Raw genomic sequence first — 14,601 nt, 5'->3', positions numbered from 1 at the left:
TATATATATATACAGAGAGAGAGATACATATGTATACGTATGTATAAAAATAGATAGATAGATAGAGAGAGAGAGAGAGAGAGAGAGAGAGAGAGCTCATATTGACTGTCATGCAGCTTTTCCCGATTAGGAGGAGAAACAAAACAGCAGATGAGCAGGAAATGAAAGCAAAACCTCTTAACCTTGGTGATCAGAGACAAGAGACAAAAAAAAAAATGTAGATATATTCTGACAACTACGCATGCACCACATTACAATAGTGGATAGGAGTACCAGCCACAATGTAATGAGATGCGCTATAAGAGCTGTACGGACCCTTGATTTTTTTTTTTTTTTTTTTTTTTACTGCTTTAACAACAGACACCGTAGTACTCCTCAGAGGCAGAAAAGCAAACAACTGTCACTGACTTCAACTGATGATTATGACGAAAAATTCTGGAATGTTGGTTTGTGTATATGTAATTCTTGATGCTCTTATATAGATGTATTGTCTGTGTATACTCATACATGTACACACACACACACACACACACACACTTATCATTTTTTGCTCCCTTTTGTTCATGTTCTCCCAGAAGTGGTTTTTGCCTGGCGTTTTGTAAAGAACCAAGGACGTTTGCTTTTTTTTCGGCTTTTAACACTCCTTTGAAAATGTCCAAGGCAAACATCAGCATAGTGAGCGATCGCTGGACTGGTGAACACTTTTTCTGGGTGATTCACATTTACGTAAAACTATCAGAACGTCTCATGGCCCAAGGGGCGAATGACGAGGACGATGCATAAACACATATCTATCTATCTGCATAGACACATTCGGTAAAAGAGGTCCCTCTTAGCCAATGGGATGCCAGGATGATGCTCGGGGAATAGCCAATGGCAGAGTGGCTATAAGTATGTTGCGTTCAGGAAAGCTGCGAGTAGCAACCCATACTATATTTTTACCTTTCAGATCTTGAAATTTCTTTCCTAACAAGAGGCAATATTTTCCTGTTGAGGCATTTCATAACTTGAAAATTTCGGATGAAGAGACTTTCGTAAGTAGAAGTGCCACTGTATATGGAAATGTCTGATCCTGCTCTTATGTAGGAGTCATCTTCAAAATGACAAAAGCATGAAAAAAACCTCAGAAACACCGCACCTGGTTGTGATGTGCTGTTGTCATCATCCTGAGCCTCCAAAACCAAAGAGAAGGACTTCTGTAAGGGAGAAAACACAAGACAACCTTTTAGTTTTTTATTTTCGAAACTGCAACCTGGTGTACGTAGGTTAATCCTGCATAGGGTCACATAAAGCATTCCGAGAAAAAAATTTTGAAATTTAAAATTCATCGGCGTATCCAGAGATAGCAGCCCGCCTTTTATTGGTGACATTGAGCTCGCCCGTATATCACACATTACAGATAAGAGAGGGCATGCACTCTTTTCTGATGAATACATTCATGCCACACAGGCATGCATATCGCAAAGCCTCCAAGCAAAATGTGTTATTATTCTGTGATTGTCATCCCCCAAAGCGCTTCGGTGTGTGGTCACGTTGTTATTGCGAGAGTCTGAGTGGTGGGAAGAAGTGGAGAGAACAAGATAGGATGAAGGGGAAGGAGGACAGTGGAGTGCAAGAGGGAGACTGCGGCGTGGAAGGTGCAAAATGGCGATGGAGAGGTGAAAATTGCTGTTGAAGACCTTCCGGGGTTCATACAACAACAACAACAACAACAAAATCCAAGGTTATTTCGACTCACAGCTCATCTATTTATATTTTTATAGGAATATAAATATACTATAAATGGAAATATTTCGGGCTCTCGCTTCGTAGACAGACAGCCGATCCGTGATTTTGGTATTAGCGCAAGGCTTGCCGTGTGTGTTTGCCAATTTGGCAGACTGGTCTCCGCCAAAGCAGCGTGGGCCGGCAGAAAGAATGTCTTGAAGATGCATCTGGCAGGATCAAGGTTTGGTGGCAGAAAATCGATTAAGTGGCTGGCTGAGGGTAGACAGCTGCACCAATGTATTTCATACATTAATATGGGAACAGTGGGCATCAAAGCCTCTGGATTATTGTTTGATATTTCTTTGTTTCGGGGCTGTGCACCATTCTGCAGGTCACCTTTGGCATTAGGTGCGAACATGCTAAACACAAGGGGTGTAACATTTGGACCATTGGGAAAATGAAGTGTGGTTATTTTCCCAGTGATGTAAGCTCAAGCTAATTCATTATTTTAAGAATGAAAATATTGGATAATGCATGCTTTCAAGATTGATATATATATATATATAATTTTTTTTTTTTTTTTAGATCATCCCACTGCACGGCAAATTTGTAGGTTGAGAACTCTTACGTTTTCCAAGTGCGCACTTCGCGGTGCAGATGGGCTTCTATGAAAACAGATCAGAATAGGTCGTGCGCAATGAATGTGTGTGGTGCGTGAGGAAAGAAACGAAGGTGAAAGGGAGGGAAACAAGAGTAGGTGGAGCAAAAGAGATGAAATCACCTGTACGATGTGGAGATATGCGATGAATGAAGAGAACAAAGAGGTCAGAGGGCGGGGAAACAAATACGTGGAGATATGAGAGAGTGGAAAGATTATAGGGGCTGACAAGAGAAAGAAAAGAAAGTCGATAAGATAAACGCGCACACAAACGTGGGCGTGCGAAGAGTGTGAGAAGGCACGGTGCTAATGAGGTGTGCAGGGCAGCAGTTCATTAAGGGCAACAGAGAGCAGGAAGCTCACAGACAGACCAGTCATTAAAATTCAGCATTTCCAACTTCAAAATTGTGAAAGCACACAGTCGAATATCATGAATAAATAGCCGAGGGGTAAAACCGGTACAGTCCTGAAAAATGATGAAATGATGCCATTCAAAGTCATCCCCCTCCCACCCCCTCCCTCAAAAAAACAACATGCTGTTCAGTGAGGCCTCTAAACGTCCAAAAAAGTGAATATAAAATTATTAATTATTATTTGTTTAGATATTGTGGCCATCAGTCCAAAGTATAGTCGACCTCTCGCCCAAAGTCGTCTGGGATAGGCTGCTGCTCAACTGGAACACTAATGAGGATAAAACACTACAGAAAATGGATCGGGGGGGAGGTGGGAGGGTGTGCTTAAAAGTAAAGAAGGCAAAGTCACAGGAAAACACTGTGACTGCTGAAGTGAACTACAGAGGAATGAAGAAATGAATTGAAACGTTATGATATTTGAGGGGAGAAATATTATCATGGTTTGAATCAGTCAAGAAATTTGGAAGATGTGGCAATATTTGAGTGTTGAAAATAATAGCAGCCATGTTGTGAACTTTTGGAATCTTTGGAAAGTTGAATGATTTGAATGGTTCAGAAATGTGGAAGGAGAAGCATGTCGAAAAAGTGTGGAGAGTAATTCAATTTTTCACAGCATTTCAGTGATTGTGAGATTATGTTTTATATCAAAGGAGAGAAATAAAAAAAAGGGGACAATGAAGGAATTACGACATGTAGTTGAGATGGCAGAGGTCACGTTACCTACGGCTCCCGACGAGAGCCGATAAGAGAATAAAAAAGGTTAGCGAGCGCTTCCTGAGCGCCTTTCCAAAACACACAAGCGGGCCACTGCCATGTGACGTCAAGCGGGCATTGACGGGGGAGAAGACGGACCGCATATAAGAAGGGGGTGGGGGGGATGCTCAAAAAGAATTATGTGGCGCACAAAGCGGGTAAGAGAACTGTAAACAAAATCTGCTGGGATCGCGATTGGCGAAGTGACGTGTCACTCAGTTTTGTTGTCTCAAGGGGAAATTACATCGTGAGAAAATCTGTGTGTGTGAGTGTGTGAGTGCGTGCGTGTGTTGATGAGGAACCGAGTAGACAAAGCTGCCTGTCAAAACACAGCTAACATTAGCATTTAGACATAACATTTAGACTTCCTCCAAGGCTTTAATACTGTCGTTGTCACGAGTAAACTCAATGTGGGAACAACTACACTCATAGCACTGCTGTTATAATGATTCCATTCAAATTAGTAGCAAAAACCAGCCCGAGAGTTGGAAATATTGTTTCAACTCATTCACTCAAGTCATGGAAAAAAAAAGTACAGACTCTCAAATGTAAAATATGGCTTGATTCGTTCTTGTAACATCATCATCATCTTTAGATCATCTTTCCCATTTGAAATAAATGGAACCACCATTAATCTGTTCCAGTCTGTCAATTAGCACCCCAAAACATTTTTGTTACATTTTATTAACGCGTGAAAATTAAAAATAGCATTCTACATTATAGTACTTAAAAAAAACAAAAAAACATACCAGAACTAGAAAATGCAATTTTTGGAGAAATGGCGTCCCCCAAACAATACCTCATCGCAAATATGGAGTCTCATACAGACAACTTGAAGTCAACAACGACCCTAACGTACGTGCTTGTCAACTGTGTCAGGAAGCTGTTCAACACAGAAAGGTCCAGACCTGGATTTGAACCTGCTCGCCATGTCTCCTCTATCTGGGTCTGCTCTGAGAGTCTAAGCCCATCAAGGCTAGACACATCAGGGATTTTCAAATCAAAGAGCAGACAATTAGAAGTTGGCTCTTCCCCGAGGCCGCACGAAAGCCAAAGAAGGGAAGGATTACAGCGGCTGGTGAAGACTCCCCTCATTGAAACCTTTATTGACGACAAACCAAATTCGCATTTAATGAAGATCTGAGAAGACTCCGAATAAACCTGACATCTACTGCCCTACTATTCCCAGCATTCAACATCCCATCTCAACCACCACCCCACACCCTCCACCCCCCTCATCCCTGCATGCGGCTCAGACATGGGCCGGGTAGGATATCCCGACAAAGCCAGGCTGTACAAACACAGCTCTGCCACAGGAAGAACTCCCAACCCTGAGAGAGGAATTTCCCTTCACAATGCAATGCACACACACACACACACGCAAAAGGAACAAATCCCAGGCGTAGAGCATTCTTTGCTGAGGTCTGCTTTTAAAAGTTAATCTCTTGAAACGGTTTTCACATGAACCTCCCCAACACACGCGCGCGCGCGCGCGCACACACACACACACACACACACACACACACACACACACACACACACACACACACTATATTTTACTGTCACATCATTAGAACTAACAAAAATTAATTATTTTAGACCAACACAATCCGGCAATTTGACAGCAAGGAATAACTCATTGAACAATTGAACAATAGAGACCATTAATGGACCGCTTTTATTGACTATCGCACGGAGGAACTGGTGATATGAACCTAAAATAAAATGTCTCTATTTTGAGAGAATTGGTGCGATAACAACAACCTTGGCAAAACAGTATGTCAAAAGGCCAGATAAAATACATGGGAATTATATTTGGTAACTCAAAATGGCCACCACAGACATGACCGTATTGTCGTAGCGCTATGAGAACCAACTGATTAGAATTAGAAAGAAAACAGAGTACCGGTAATATGAAATACAAATGAATCTAGCGATACAATTTGAAATAATAAATAGATGTCAAGCAGTTGAGTACGTAGCAATAAACATGAAAAAATAAACGGATTAAGTCAATACAACGTATTGTATAATTCAACCATTAAGAAATTATATCGAACAACCAAGCACGATTCAGACCGATACCAGTATGAGTACAGTATTCACTCTTTGAGTAATCAGTGATACTGAGTGGTGATACCTCGAGTATATTTGATATATAAAATGTATCCATCCATCCATTCATTATCTGAACCGCTTTAGCCTCACAAGGGTCGCAGGCGTGCTGGAGCATATCCCAGCTGTCTTCGGGCAGTAGCCAGGGTACTGTACACCCTGAACTGGTTGCCATCCAATCGCAGGAAACACACACATAGACAAACAACCATTCGCGCTCACAACCACACCTCGGAACAATTCGAAGCGTTCCATTAACCTGCCATGCATGTTTTGAGAATGCAGGAGGAAACTGGAGTACCGTGGAGAAAACCCAGGCAGGCACGGGAGGAACATGCAAACTCCACACAGGAAGACCGCAGCCTGGAATCGAACCCATCACCTCTGCACTGTGAGGCAGAGGTGCTAACCAGTTTAATAATTCAATAAAATGACAACAAATTATGAGCAAAGACCTTTCTGACGCAGATGTGAAGGAGGATTTACCCAATGTCAGATTTGATTTGCTGGGACTGGTATCTGCTGCCTCCATAAGTACCTGATACCTTAAAATAAGGCTGGTATCAGCCTGATACCGATAGCTGGTATCGATACTTGCCCATCTCTATTTTATATATATTACGGTTCGAACCAATGGATCGCATGACAGATGGACAGACCAAACACCGCGGAGGGCAGACAGACTAGCCAACAAACGGGCTGACAGACCAACAGCTTGACCAACCGACCGAATGACACTGACGTGAGGTGTCAAATGTATAAAACACAGGCTGGTGAAAAGTAGACTGGAATGGGGATTACCATTAGAAGCATTTCTTAATTTAATTTAATTTTTTTTTTTGAAATAGTGTATGTCCTATGCGTTCCCTGATTTTCGATCAACTGCAATTTTTTTTAAGCTATGACAAGACAATGAGATATGGGCGTGTCTATGCATTATGCATTCATTTAAACAGCGGATGATTAGATTCCTGGTTGTAGGCCCATTTGGCATTTGATTACTGTGAGAAGGAAAAAAAATTCATAGCATCTCGTATTCCCTCCATCAGCAGCAACATCAGCGTGTCTGATGAATTTAAGCGAGTCCATTAGCGTGTCGTACGCGTGCTAAAGGAGGAGGCTAATTGACAATTAAACATGCGAGAGTGTACACCGCGCAGAGGACATGTGCTAACTTTTTCGTGACGTGACTACATGTAGCTGTGTATTTCATGTATTCTGCACCTCACTTCGAGCGTGAGGAGGCCCAAGGCAATTACAAGCTCACACATATCCAAACGCGGTGAAAGCACACACACCGAGACACACAGTTGTCATGACAGCGGCTTCGCCCGAGTCGGATTGGACAGCAGACGCTTCACCTGCACGCCAAATTAGTACGCGCATGGAGTAACAGCCATTATTATTCTGACAGCAAAAACTCCGATTTGACGTGAACACATACAAAGCCTGAGTGCATTACCTCTCACACACACACACACACGCACACGCACACAGGCACACACACAGACTGAAATTGTTTTTGCTCATATCAACTACTGAAACACATATTTTCATTGTATGACATGTGAAAGAATTTCAGTAGTGGTGTGAGAGTGTTTTGCTCGGGAATATTTCACTCGTGCATGGAAGCAAAATGCTTTGTGTGTGTGTACGTGTGTGCGAGAGAGAGAGAGACAACGTTTCATGAGCATATTAAAATCATTTCACTTGTGTATGTGAGCAAAAAAAAAAATAGTCGTAGACGTGACGGCATTTTACAGAGCCCCTAAGGTGCCATGGAAGAAAAATAAACTTAGCAAAGTTTTTTTTTTTTTTTTTTTTTGCAAGGGAACACTTTTTTTTTTAATGTGTGTTTATGTACTTCCAGGTCAGCTTGGCTACTGTAGCCTCTAACGCGCAGCTGTTTGAAAGACAACTGTACGCTTCACATGCCTTTCGCTTTTTTGGAAACCGTGTTTAAGATCAAGAATAGATTTTATGTGTTTGGATTTCAATCCAATTTCAAAGTAAAATCCAATTAAATTCACCCATGGGTGAAAACGCTCAATTAAAAAAAAAAAATTTTTTTTTTTTTGCTTTCATTTACCCGGAAAATTAACCCGAAAGTGAAGTAGATAAACACATTGAAAAAATGCATTTCCTTGAAAAAAACAAAACAAAACAAAACAAAAATAATCGCATTATCTCACAATCTTTTCAAGGGAACGCAAAGTTGTTGTTTTTTTTAATTTATTTGTACATGTACATGTGAAAGTGCTTCAAAAGTCTCCGTAAAAGCTTTTCACTTTTCACTTGTGTGAATGAGAGCATTTCTGTAGTGTGTGCGTCAGGTAATCCTGATGGGTCCTCATAGCTACAGTATATGTGTGTGTCTTCGTGTTTTTTTTTTTCCTCTATCTCCATCTGGCACGTTTGGCTCAAAAAGCTGAAAAAGGCACCAGATCGATTTCCACTCCGCTGAGCTAAAATAAAATAGAACGCTATCAGACCACGGAGAGTCTCGACAGAAAAGACATAAAACGCACAAAAGCTCACTCTTTCCCGGTGTGATTGTTGTCGTATTGATGGATTTTTTTTGCTTACAGGAGTAAAGAAAAAAAAAATCAATGTCCTCCTTTTGTGACTTTGTTTGATCTCGAAACAAGAGACATGGCTTCACGCTTGCTGATTCCTTAAATGTTAATTTGAGAGTATACTCAAGTGACGGCCAACATCCCGGACCCTGTGGTGGTTCAAAGAAAAACACCCACACCCGTTGTTTTTCATTTTTCCAATTCATTGATTAATCGACCAAATATTCAACAGGTGAATCGATTATTAAAATAATCTTCCAGCCCTTCTTTCTAGCCCTAGGCTAACATTAACAAACCTTCACCTTGGTACAATTGTAAACTTTAAATTATAACTGATCCCTTTGAGTTGATATGCAACCAGCAATCTTTCCATTATATAATTTGCTTATCTCATAACCCCGCCCCCCTCCCAGTGAGGGCCTTCATACCATTCTTCTCAACGAATACACTTTTATACATGTCACAATCTCAATCAAATATTAGTTTCAAGACCATCTGAAGTGAATTCAAAGATTTGATTATGTTTGACCACAACATCCACAAATGACTGAAAACTATGTTGCATTGTGGAGATATCGCATTCAACTGTTTCTGAAGATGTCAATTTTCCAGATTTTTTTTTTTTTAAATCATGTTTAAAACAGAGTTTAGTGATGTGGCCTCTTCAGATTGTCCATGAGCATGGCCGCTCATTGTTGGCCATAAGTGCTTGCATGTCACACAGGAAAAAAACAGAAGAGCAAGTAGAGGGATTTTTTTTTTTTTAACACAAATGCGACAGCCAGCATTTGGACTGCGGCTTCAGCTGGCGTGGCTGCTTTAGAGCGCCTCGTTGTCACGGCATGGAAAAGTCCCACCACAACCTGGATATATTTCAGCCACCGGATGCGTTAAGGCACAGGTGTCAAAGTCAAGGTCCGGGGGGCCAGATCTGGCCCGCCACATCATTTTCTGTGGCCCGCGAAAGCAAATCAAGCATGTCAAGTTCCATGATGCTTGCTAAAGTCTGAACCAAAATTTAAAATTGTCATATGTATTCCTCAATAACAGTCATTATTCTTGACTTCTGATTTTAAAACTGGTTATCCATTAATTTGCTGTGCGATGTGTATGTAATATGTGGAGGGGATTAAACATTTATACGGTTTCCCAAAATTCATAACAGCCCTCCAAGGGAAACTATAACTACAATATGGCCCACAACAAAAATGAGTTTGACACCCCTGCTTTAACGGGACATATTTCCATGACTCAAACACATGCAGTTATACGTGAGCTTTTAACAAAATAATGCTAGACGTAGTCGTATGATTGTGTACCTAATATGGTGGTACGGCCAGTGAGTTCAAATACTACATTGTGAGATACAGTGGATCCCACCCAAAAACACCTGTGCCCCTCATCTGACTTCCTGCTTCTTAACATCCCCTCCGCATGGCATCCTTCTCCACCCTTACCCTCCCCTCACTTCCCAATCCGGTCTTCCCCCTCCACCCACCCAGACAAAATGCCCTCGTCTCGCCAAAAGGGCCCCCGCGTCACTTCTCCTTTGAAACTTCCGCAGGAAATTACCTTGTCTCGTCTAGTCGCTTCACATCCACGGAGGCACTTTTTAGGATGGGTTTTTAGTGAGGATAGGCTGGGAGGAGTGTATGTATGTGTGTGTGTGTGTGTGTGTGTGTGTGTGTGTGTGTGTGTGTGTGTGTGTGTGTGTGTGTGTTGGGAGGGATCTGTGCTGTCTCAGGATACAAACCACTCTGCCTGTACAAGGCGAGATTTATGCACCTCTTCCCTGTTGCTGTTCTGTCTGAATGGCAAAGACAATTTTCAGAGGCGCGGTCTGTGAGAAAAGTCAAGTGGTGCAAAACTCGGCACTCACTTCTCCCACCCTCATTGTGTCAAGTACTGTGTTTTATACGCCACACTAGACACCGGCACTGACATCATCGCATTTTCTAAATTGTAGGATTTTGGTTCTTTTGGGGAATGTGTTGGGAGTGTGGATGGCGCATTTTTACACCGGTTGTCAATTTACACCTGCTTACAACCAATCATGGCTCAGAAAACAGGTGAGTCGTGATTGGTCGTTACCTGAGCCCCGAGCAACCGTGGCGTCATTTCTTCAGTTGACAGAAAGTGGCAAAATGTAAGCTGAGGATGGCTAAAAACGAGGGGATTGTGTTTCTTAAGTCATATTCCACAAACACAATATTAATCAGAATGCCGTTTTTAGACTAGCGCATCGAACAAATTGTTGGAAAGACATTTTTGGGGTTGACTCCTCCTTTACGGCAGATGTATATCTTACATTGGATATTTTTTAGATGACAATACTCAAAGCCACACTGTAAAAAAAGCCAACTTGTATTTTGGGGGGGTGAAACAGTTTAATTTAAGTTGTAAACAAATTTAAAATATGAATTATTGACATTTGTGGCAACGATGTTAGTTAGCACAGCAAAGCAAACAGGTTGTGTGCTCTGAAATATTCCCGATATGTTTAAGTTTGGGAGTAGAGGGCACAGCAGTTCTGTATTTTCTTTGTTGCAAAATAAGGCAAAGTCACTTTTCACAGGAGCAAACCTTTAAATATTTACATGACGTTTGTTGCCTTGAAAGTTTAAAATCACACATTTTTTCCCACCCCGGTGCACGAATGCTAAAACAGAGCTGACATACATATGTAAGATGCACTCAAATATTGGCGGTCAACCATCCACACACAAGTGACCACAGAGATTGAAGGCAACTCAGCCCGCTCAGTCTAATCCGCAGGGACAACATTAATAAAGTAGCTCAACATCACTGCTGGGTAGCGCTTACGAAGGGATTTCAGAGCAAATCGATGACTGGCAATGAAAGGAAAACATCAGCTGTAATCACACCTGTGTTGGATATTACATCTGCGACTCGATATGTGACACTGACACACACACAGAGGTGTTCTCGGCTCATTTCACACGAACCCCCTTTGTCTCATTTCACCTGCAACAAAATCCAATTTGCACACAAATTAAATCATTAAGAAAGCTTTCCCTTGAGATGATTGCGTGACAGTTAGGTCACTTATCTCGTCAGCACACAACTCCCCCAAATCCTCGAGGGAATTCACTCGCTCCACGTCCCCTCACGACGATGATGCCTATGATCGATTCACGAGCTTTTAGTGAAGGTGCGCCGACAGAGGGGGGAAAACCCAAACGCGCAAGTGTGCGCGCAAGAGTATCAGCGTACATGCAGGTATGCAACGAGGCAGCGTGGGAGAGTCAATTAGAGTCCAAAAGAGTGAAAGAGACTCTGTGGGGGGAAAAGAAGGCTCCTCTCTTCTCTTGTCTTGGTTGGCTTCACATGATCAACAGCGCCAACGCAACCGTGACAAGAGCATGCGGGGGCTTCCATCCTGCGATATCCTGTTTGCGTTCAGGGCTTGAAAAAGTCACGAAATATTATCCCAAGTGTTCACTCAAGTCGATAACTCATCAGCAGAAGTCGATTATAGACGCAAAACATTACAAATTTCTCTTGGGTAGGAGTTTGTTTTTTTTTTAAGTCCCCGAAGACCAGAATAGAGTGTGACGTAACAATCGAACAAATATATGTTATGAATGTTTGCAATTATTAAAATCGGCACACCTGATAATTTGGTGGCTGAAAGTAGACTAAACTTTACGCCTGCTGGAACCCAATGTCGAAGTATTGATAACTTTGGGTGAATCTGATCAAGGTGCAGGCAGTCAGATTGTAAGCTGTGCGTGTCGTCGTATTTCATAACGATGACAGCAGTGTGCATTAAACCCTGTGAATCAGTGCAGAAATCAATTAATTTAACATGTTACTAATTACGACGAGGGCGGTCCAGTGGTTAACGCGTTGACCTCACAGTGCAGAGGTCCCGGATTCAATTCCAGCTCCAGCCTTCCTGTGTGGAGTTTGCATGTTCTCCCCGGGCCTGCGTGGGTTTTCTCCGGGTACTCCGGTTTCCTCACACATTCCAAAAACATGCACGGCAGGCTGATTGAACACTCTAAATTGTCCCTAGGTGTGAGTGTGAGCGCGGAAGGTGGTCCGTCTCTGTGTGCCCTGCGATTGGCTGGCAACCGGTTCAGGGTGTCCCCTGCCTACTGCCCCAAGAGAGCTGGGATCGGCTCCAGCACCCCCCGCGACCCTTGTGAGGATAAAGCGAATCAGGAAAATTAATGAATGAATGAATAATTACGACGATTGGCGCACCTCTCATTAAAAGGAATGAGAGGAGATGCTTTCATTGGCAGTGAAACAAGTCAGCTGTATTCACAACCACTTTGGCAAAGACGCGTTTTTTTTTTTTGTTGTTGTTTTTTAAATGCGCAATGCTGCTCCAACCTGCACACAGCCCTGTGAAAATACCAAAACTTAGTCTAACCTGCCCCTGCTCAGATTTGCATTGCACATTGTGCCAGACTTGAACCAGCCATGAAAATAGAGCTCTTACAGCCCTATTTTCGTGGCGGGCGCTAGTCTTGCGCAAAGTGTGGTCTAACCGTGTTCATGGGTGGAGTTTTCTTTCTTCTGGTATTCTGCCAGACGTTGCGCCAGTAAAGTGTAACAAAGCATTTGCACCTTTGTACGCCAATGTGGGATGGAACATCGTGTTTCGTCCCACGCTGGTTTTGTATTTATGAATTAAATACCATGACGTCCAACACGTCAGCAGAACAGAAAATTTGTCGGGGTCTGTTCCATTCAGAAACAAGGCACCGGTAATCAAAACAATATGTCTTGCCTTTGGCAGAAGTAAGGACACTAATTGCTCACCAGTCCTCATTCAGCCACAAAGTTAGTGCTTGAAGCAATTTTGAATACATTAGAGCAGTTTACTAAAATGCAAACAGGCATCAGGTGGCCTAAAAGAGTCAAACAGGCTCGATATTGGACCGGTGGATGCAGGGAGTGCTGCAGTTCTGACAACAGATGTGAAGACAAGATTGTCCCAGTATGAGTCAAGGAATGCTGGGGGTGGTTTTTCATCCCGATTAGAAAAAAGAAATATGAAGCTAATAGGTCGCTAATTGCGAAACACAAACAGGATATGTGCAAATTACAAGAGGATGTTGCTACTCGGAGGGATAAAAAAACAACAACAAAAAAAAAAAACGCACGTTTGACTATAACTGCAGTTCTCACAATCAAGTCATGATGAGAGCTTACCAGAACAAAAACATACTACAATCTAGAGTGACGTGTCCGAATGTTTTTCTCTCAGCGCTGCATCCAAAAATGGAAGAATTATAGATCCACTTTGAAATTCTTTGACTTTAATTTATGAGAAATGCCTAAACCAATCAATCAAGCGACATTGTTTACATATCATAGTTGATGCTGCATTACAGCATTCTGTTACAAGTAATAAGACAAATACTTTAGAATTTTCCAGGATTTTGTGGCACATCCCAGCCTTGTACCCCACTGAAATCGATCCGCCCTTCCTCCGAGCACATTTCCACATTCAAATCCCACATGCAAATTTCCCCATTATGCGACTAATAAGGTTATTTTATCCTATTCAGAACCAAAACAAGAGAGACGTGCAGTAAGAATAGGTCACAATTTTTAAAGCAGTTACTTGAGGATTATTAATGTAATATCATGTAAATCCCAAATCATACCTTGTCATGGAGCAGAAAGCAGGGAAAACCATTTTTGGTTCTGAAACAAAATTAACTTTATTAACTTTTACCAAAAGAAATATTGTTGCTATTTTGTAACAGTGCAGCAGCGACTAATTTTATATATTTTTTTATGATTAATAAACCTTATTACACTAAAAAGTACATCTTTATTTCACTATTTGTTTTTATTTTTTTGTAAAATAGTTCATTTCTATGATAAAGTGAGGCAGATTATAACAAATATTTAGAATAAATTTAAATCTAATTAATAAAGAAATGATTTAATCAAACTATTTTAATTTAATTTGAACTTAATTGAAAATACTAACATTAATGGATCATTTAGGTAATTTGTATATATACACCTTTCTGTTTATATATATATATATATATATATATAATTTATTAATGAACAAAATGAACAGATTAATTCTACTTAACAAATTTTGGGAGGGGGATTAATAAATGAATGCAACAAATATTACAGGACTCTTGATAATGCAAATGTAAATGTTCAATGGGCTGGACTAAAGAATAGAGATCCAAATAAAAAGTGACAATTACATTAGTGTGCACACCAAGCTTGAGCTCACGTTTCCCATGAGGGAGAAAAGAATGAGCGGGTGAGCTCACCTTTCCTCACAATGAGCATACTCACCTGAGGCGGGGGGGCGGGGGGGGGCGGCAGAGGGAGCTCACATTCTCACCCTGAGAGGCTAAAAAGCATTTAG

General features: G+C 41.5%; 1 protein-coding gene across 1 annotated transcript in view; it reads right to left on the bottom strand.

Moving 5' to 3' along the window:
• Positions 1–14,601, bottom strand: part of LOC109526336 (protein jagged-2) — a 40,031-nt gene that overhangs the window by 16,478 nt on the left and 8,952 nt on the right. Inside the window, exon 3 of the mRNA XM_019887576.1 lies at positions 1,139–1,196. Coding sequence (XP_019743135.1) covers positions 1,139–1,196 — 58 coding nt within the window. The remainder of the gene's footprint in view (positions 1–1,138; positions 1,197–14,601) is intronic.

This window comes from Hippocampus comes, unplaced genomic scaffold, assembly GCF_001891065.2.
Source record: "Hippocampus comes isolate QL1 unplaced genomic scaffold, H_comes_QL1_v1.1 scaffold6, whole genome shotgun sequence".
Taxonomy (NCBI): domain Eukaryota; kingdom Metazoa; phylum Chordata; class Actinopteri; order Syngnathiformes; family Syngnathidae; genus Hippocampus; species Hippocampus comes.
The sequence above is the reverse complement of the archived record's forward strand: the minus strand, read 5'-3'. Positions and strand labels throughout refer to the sequence as shown.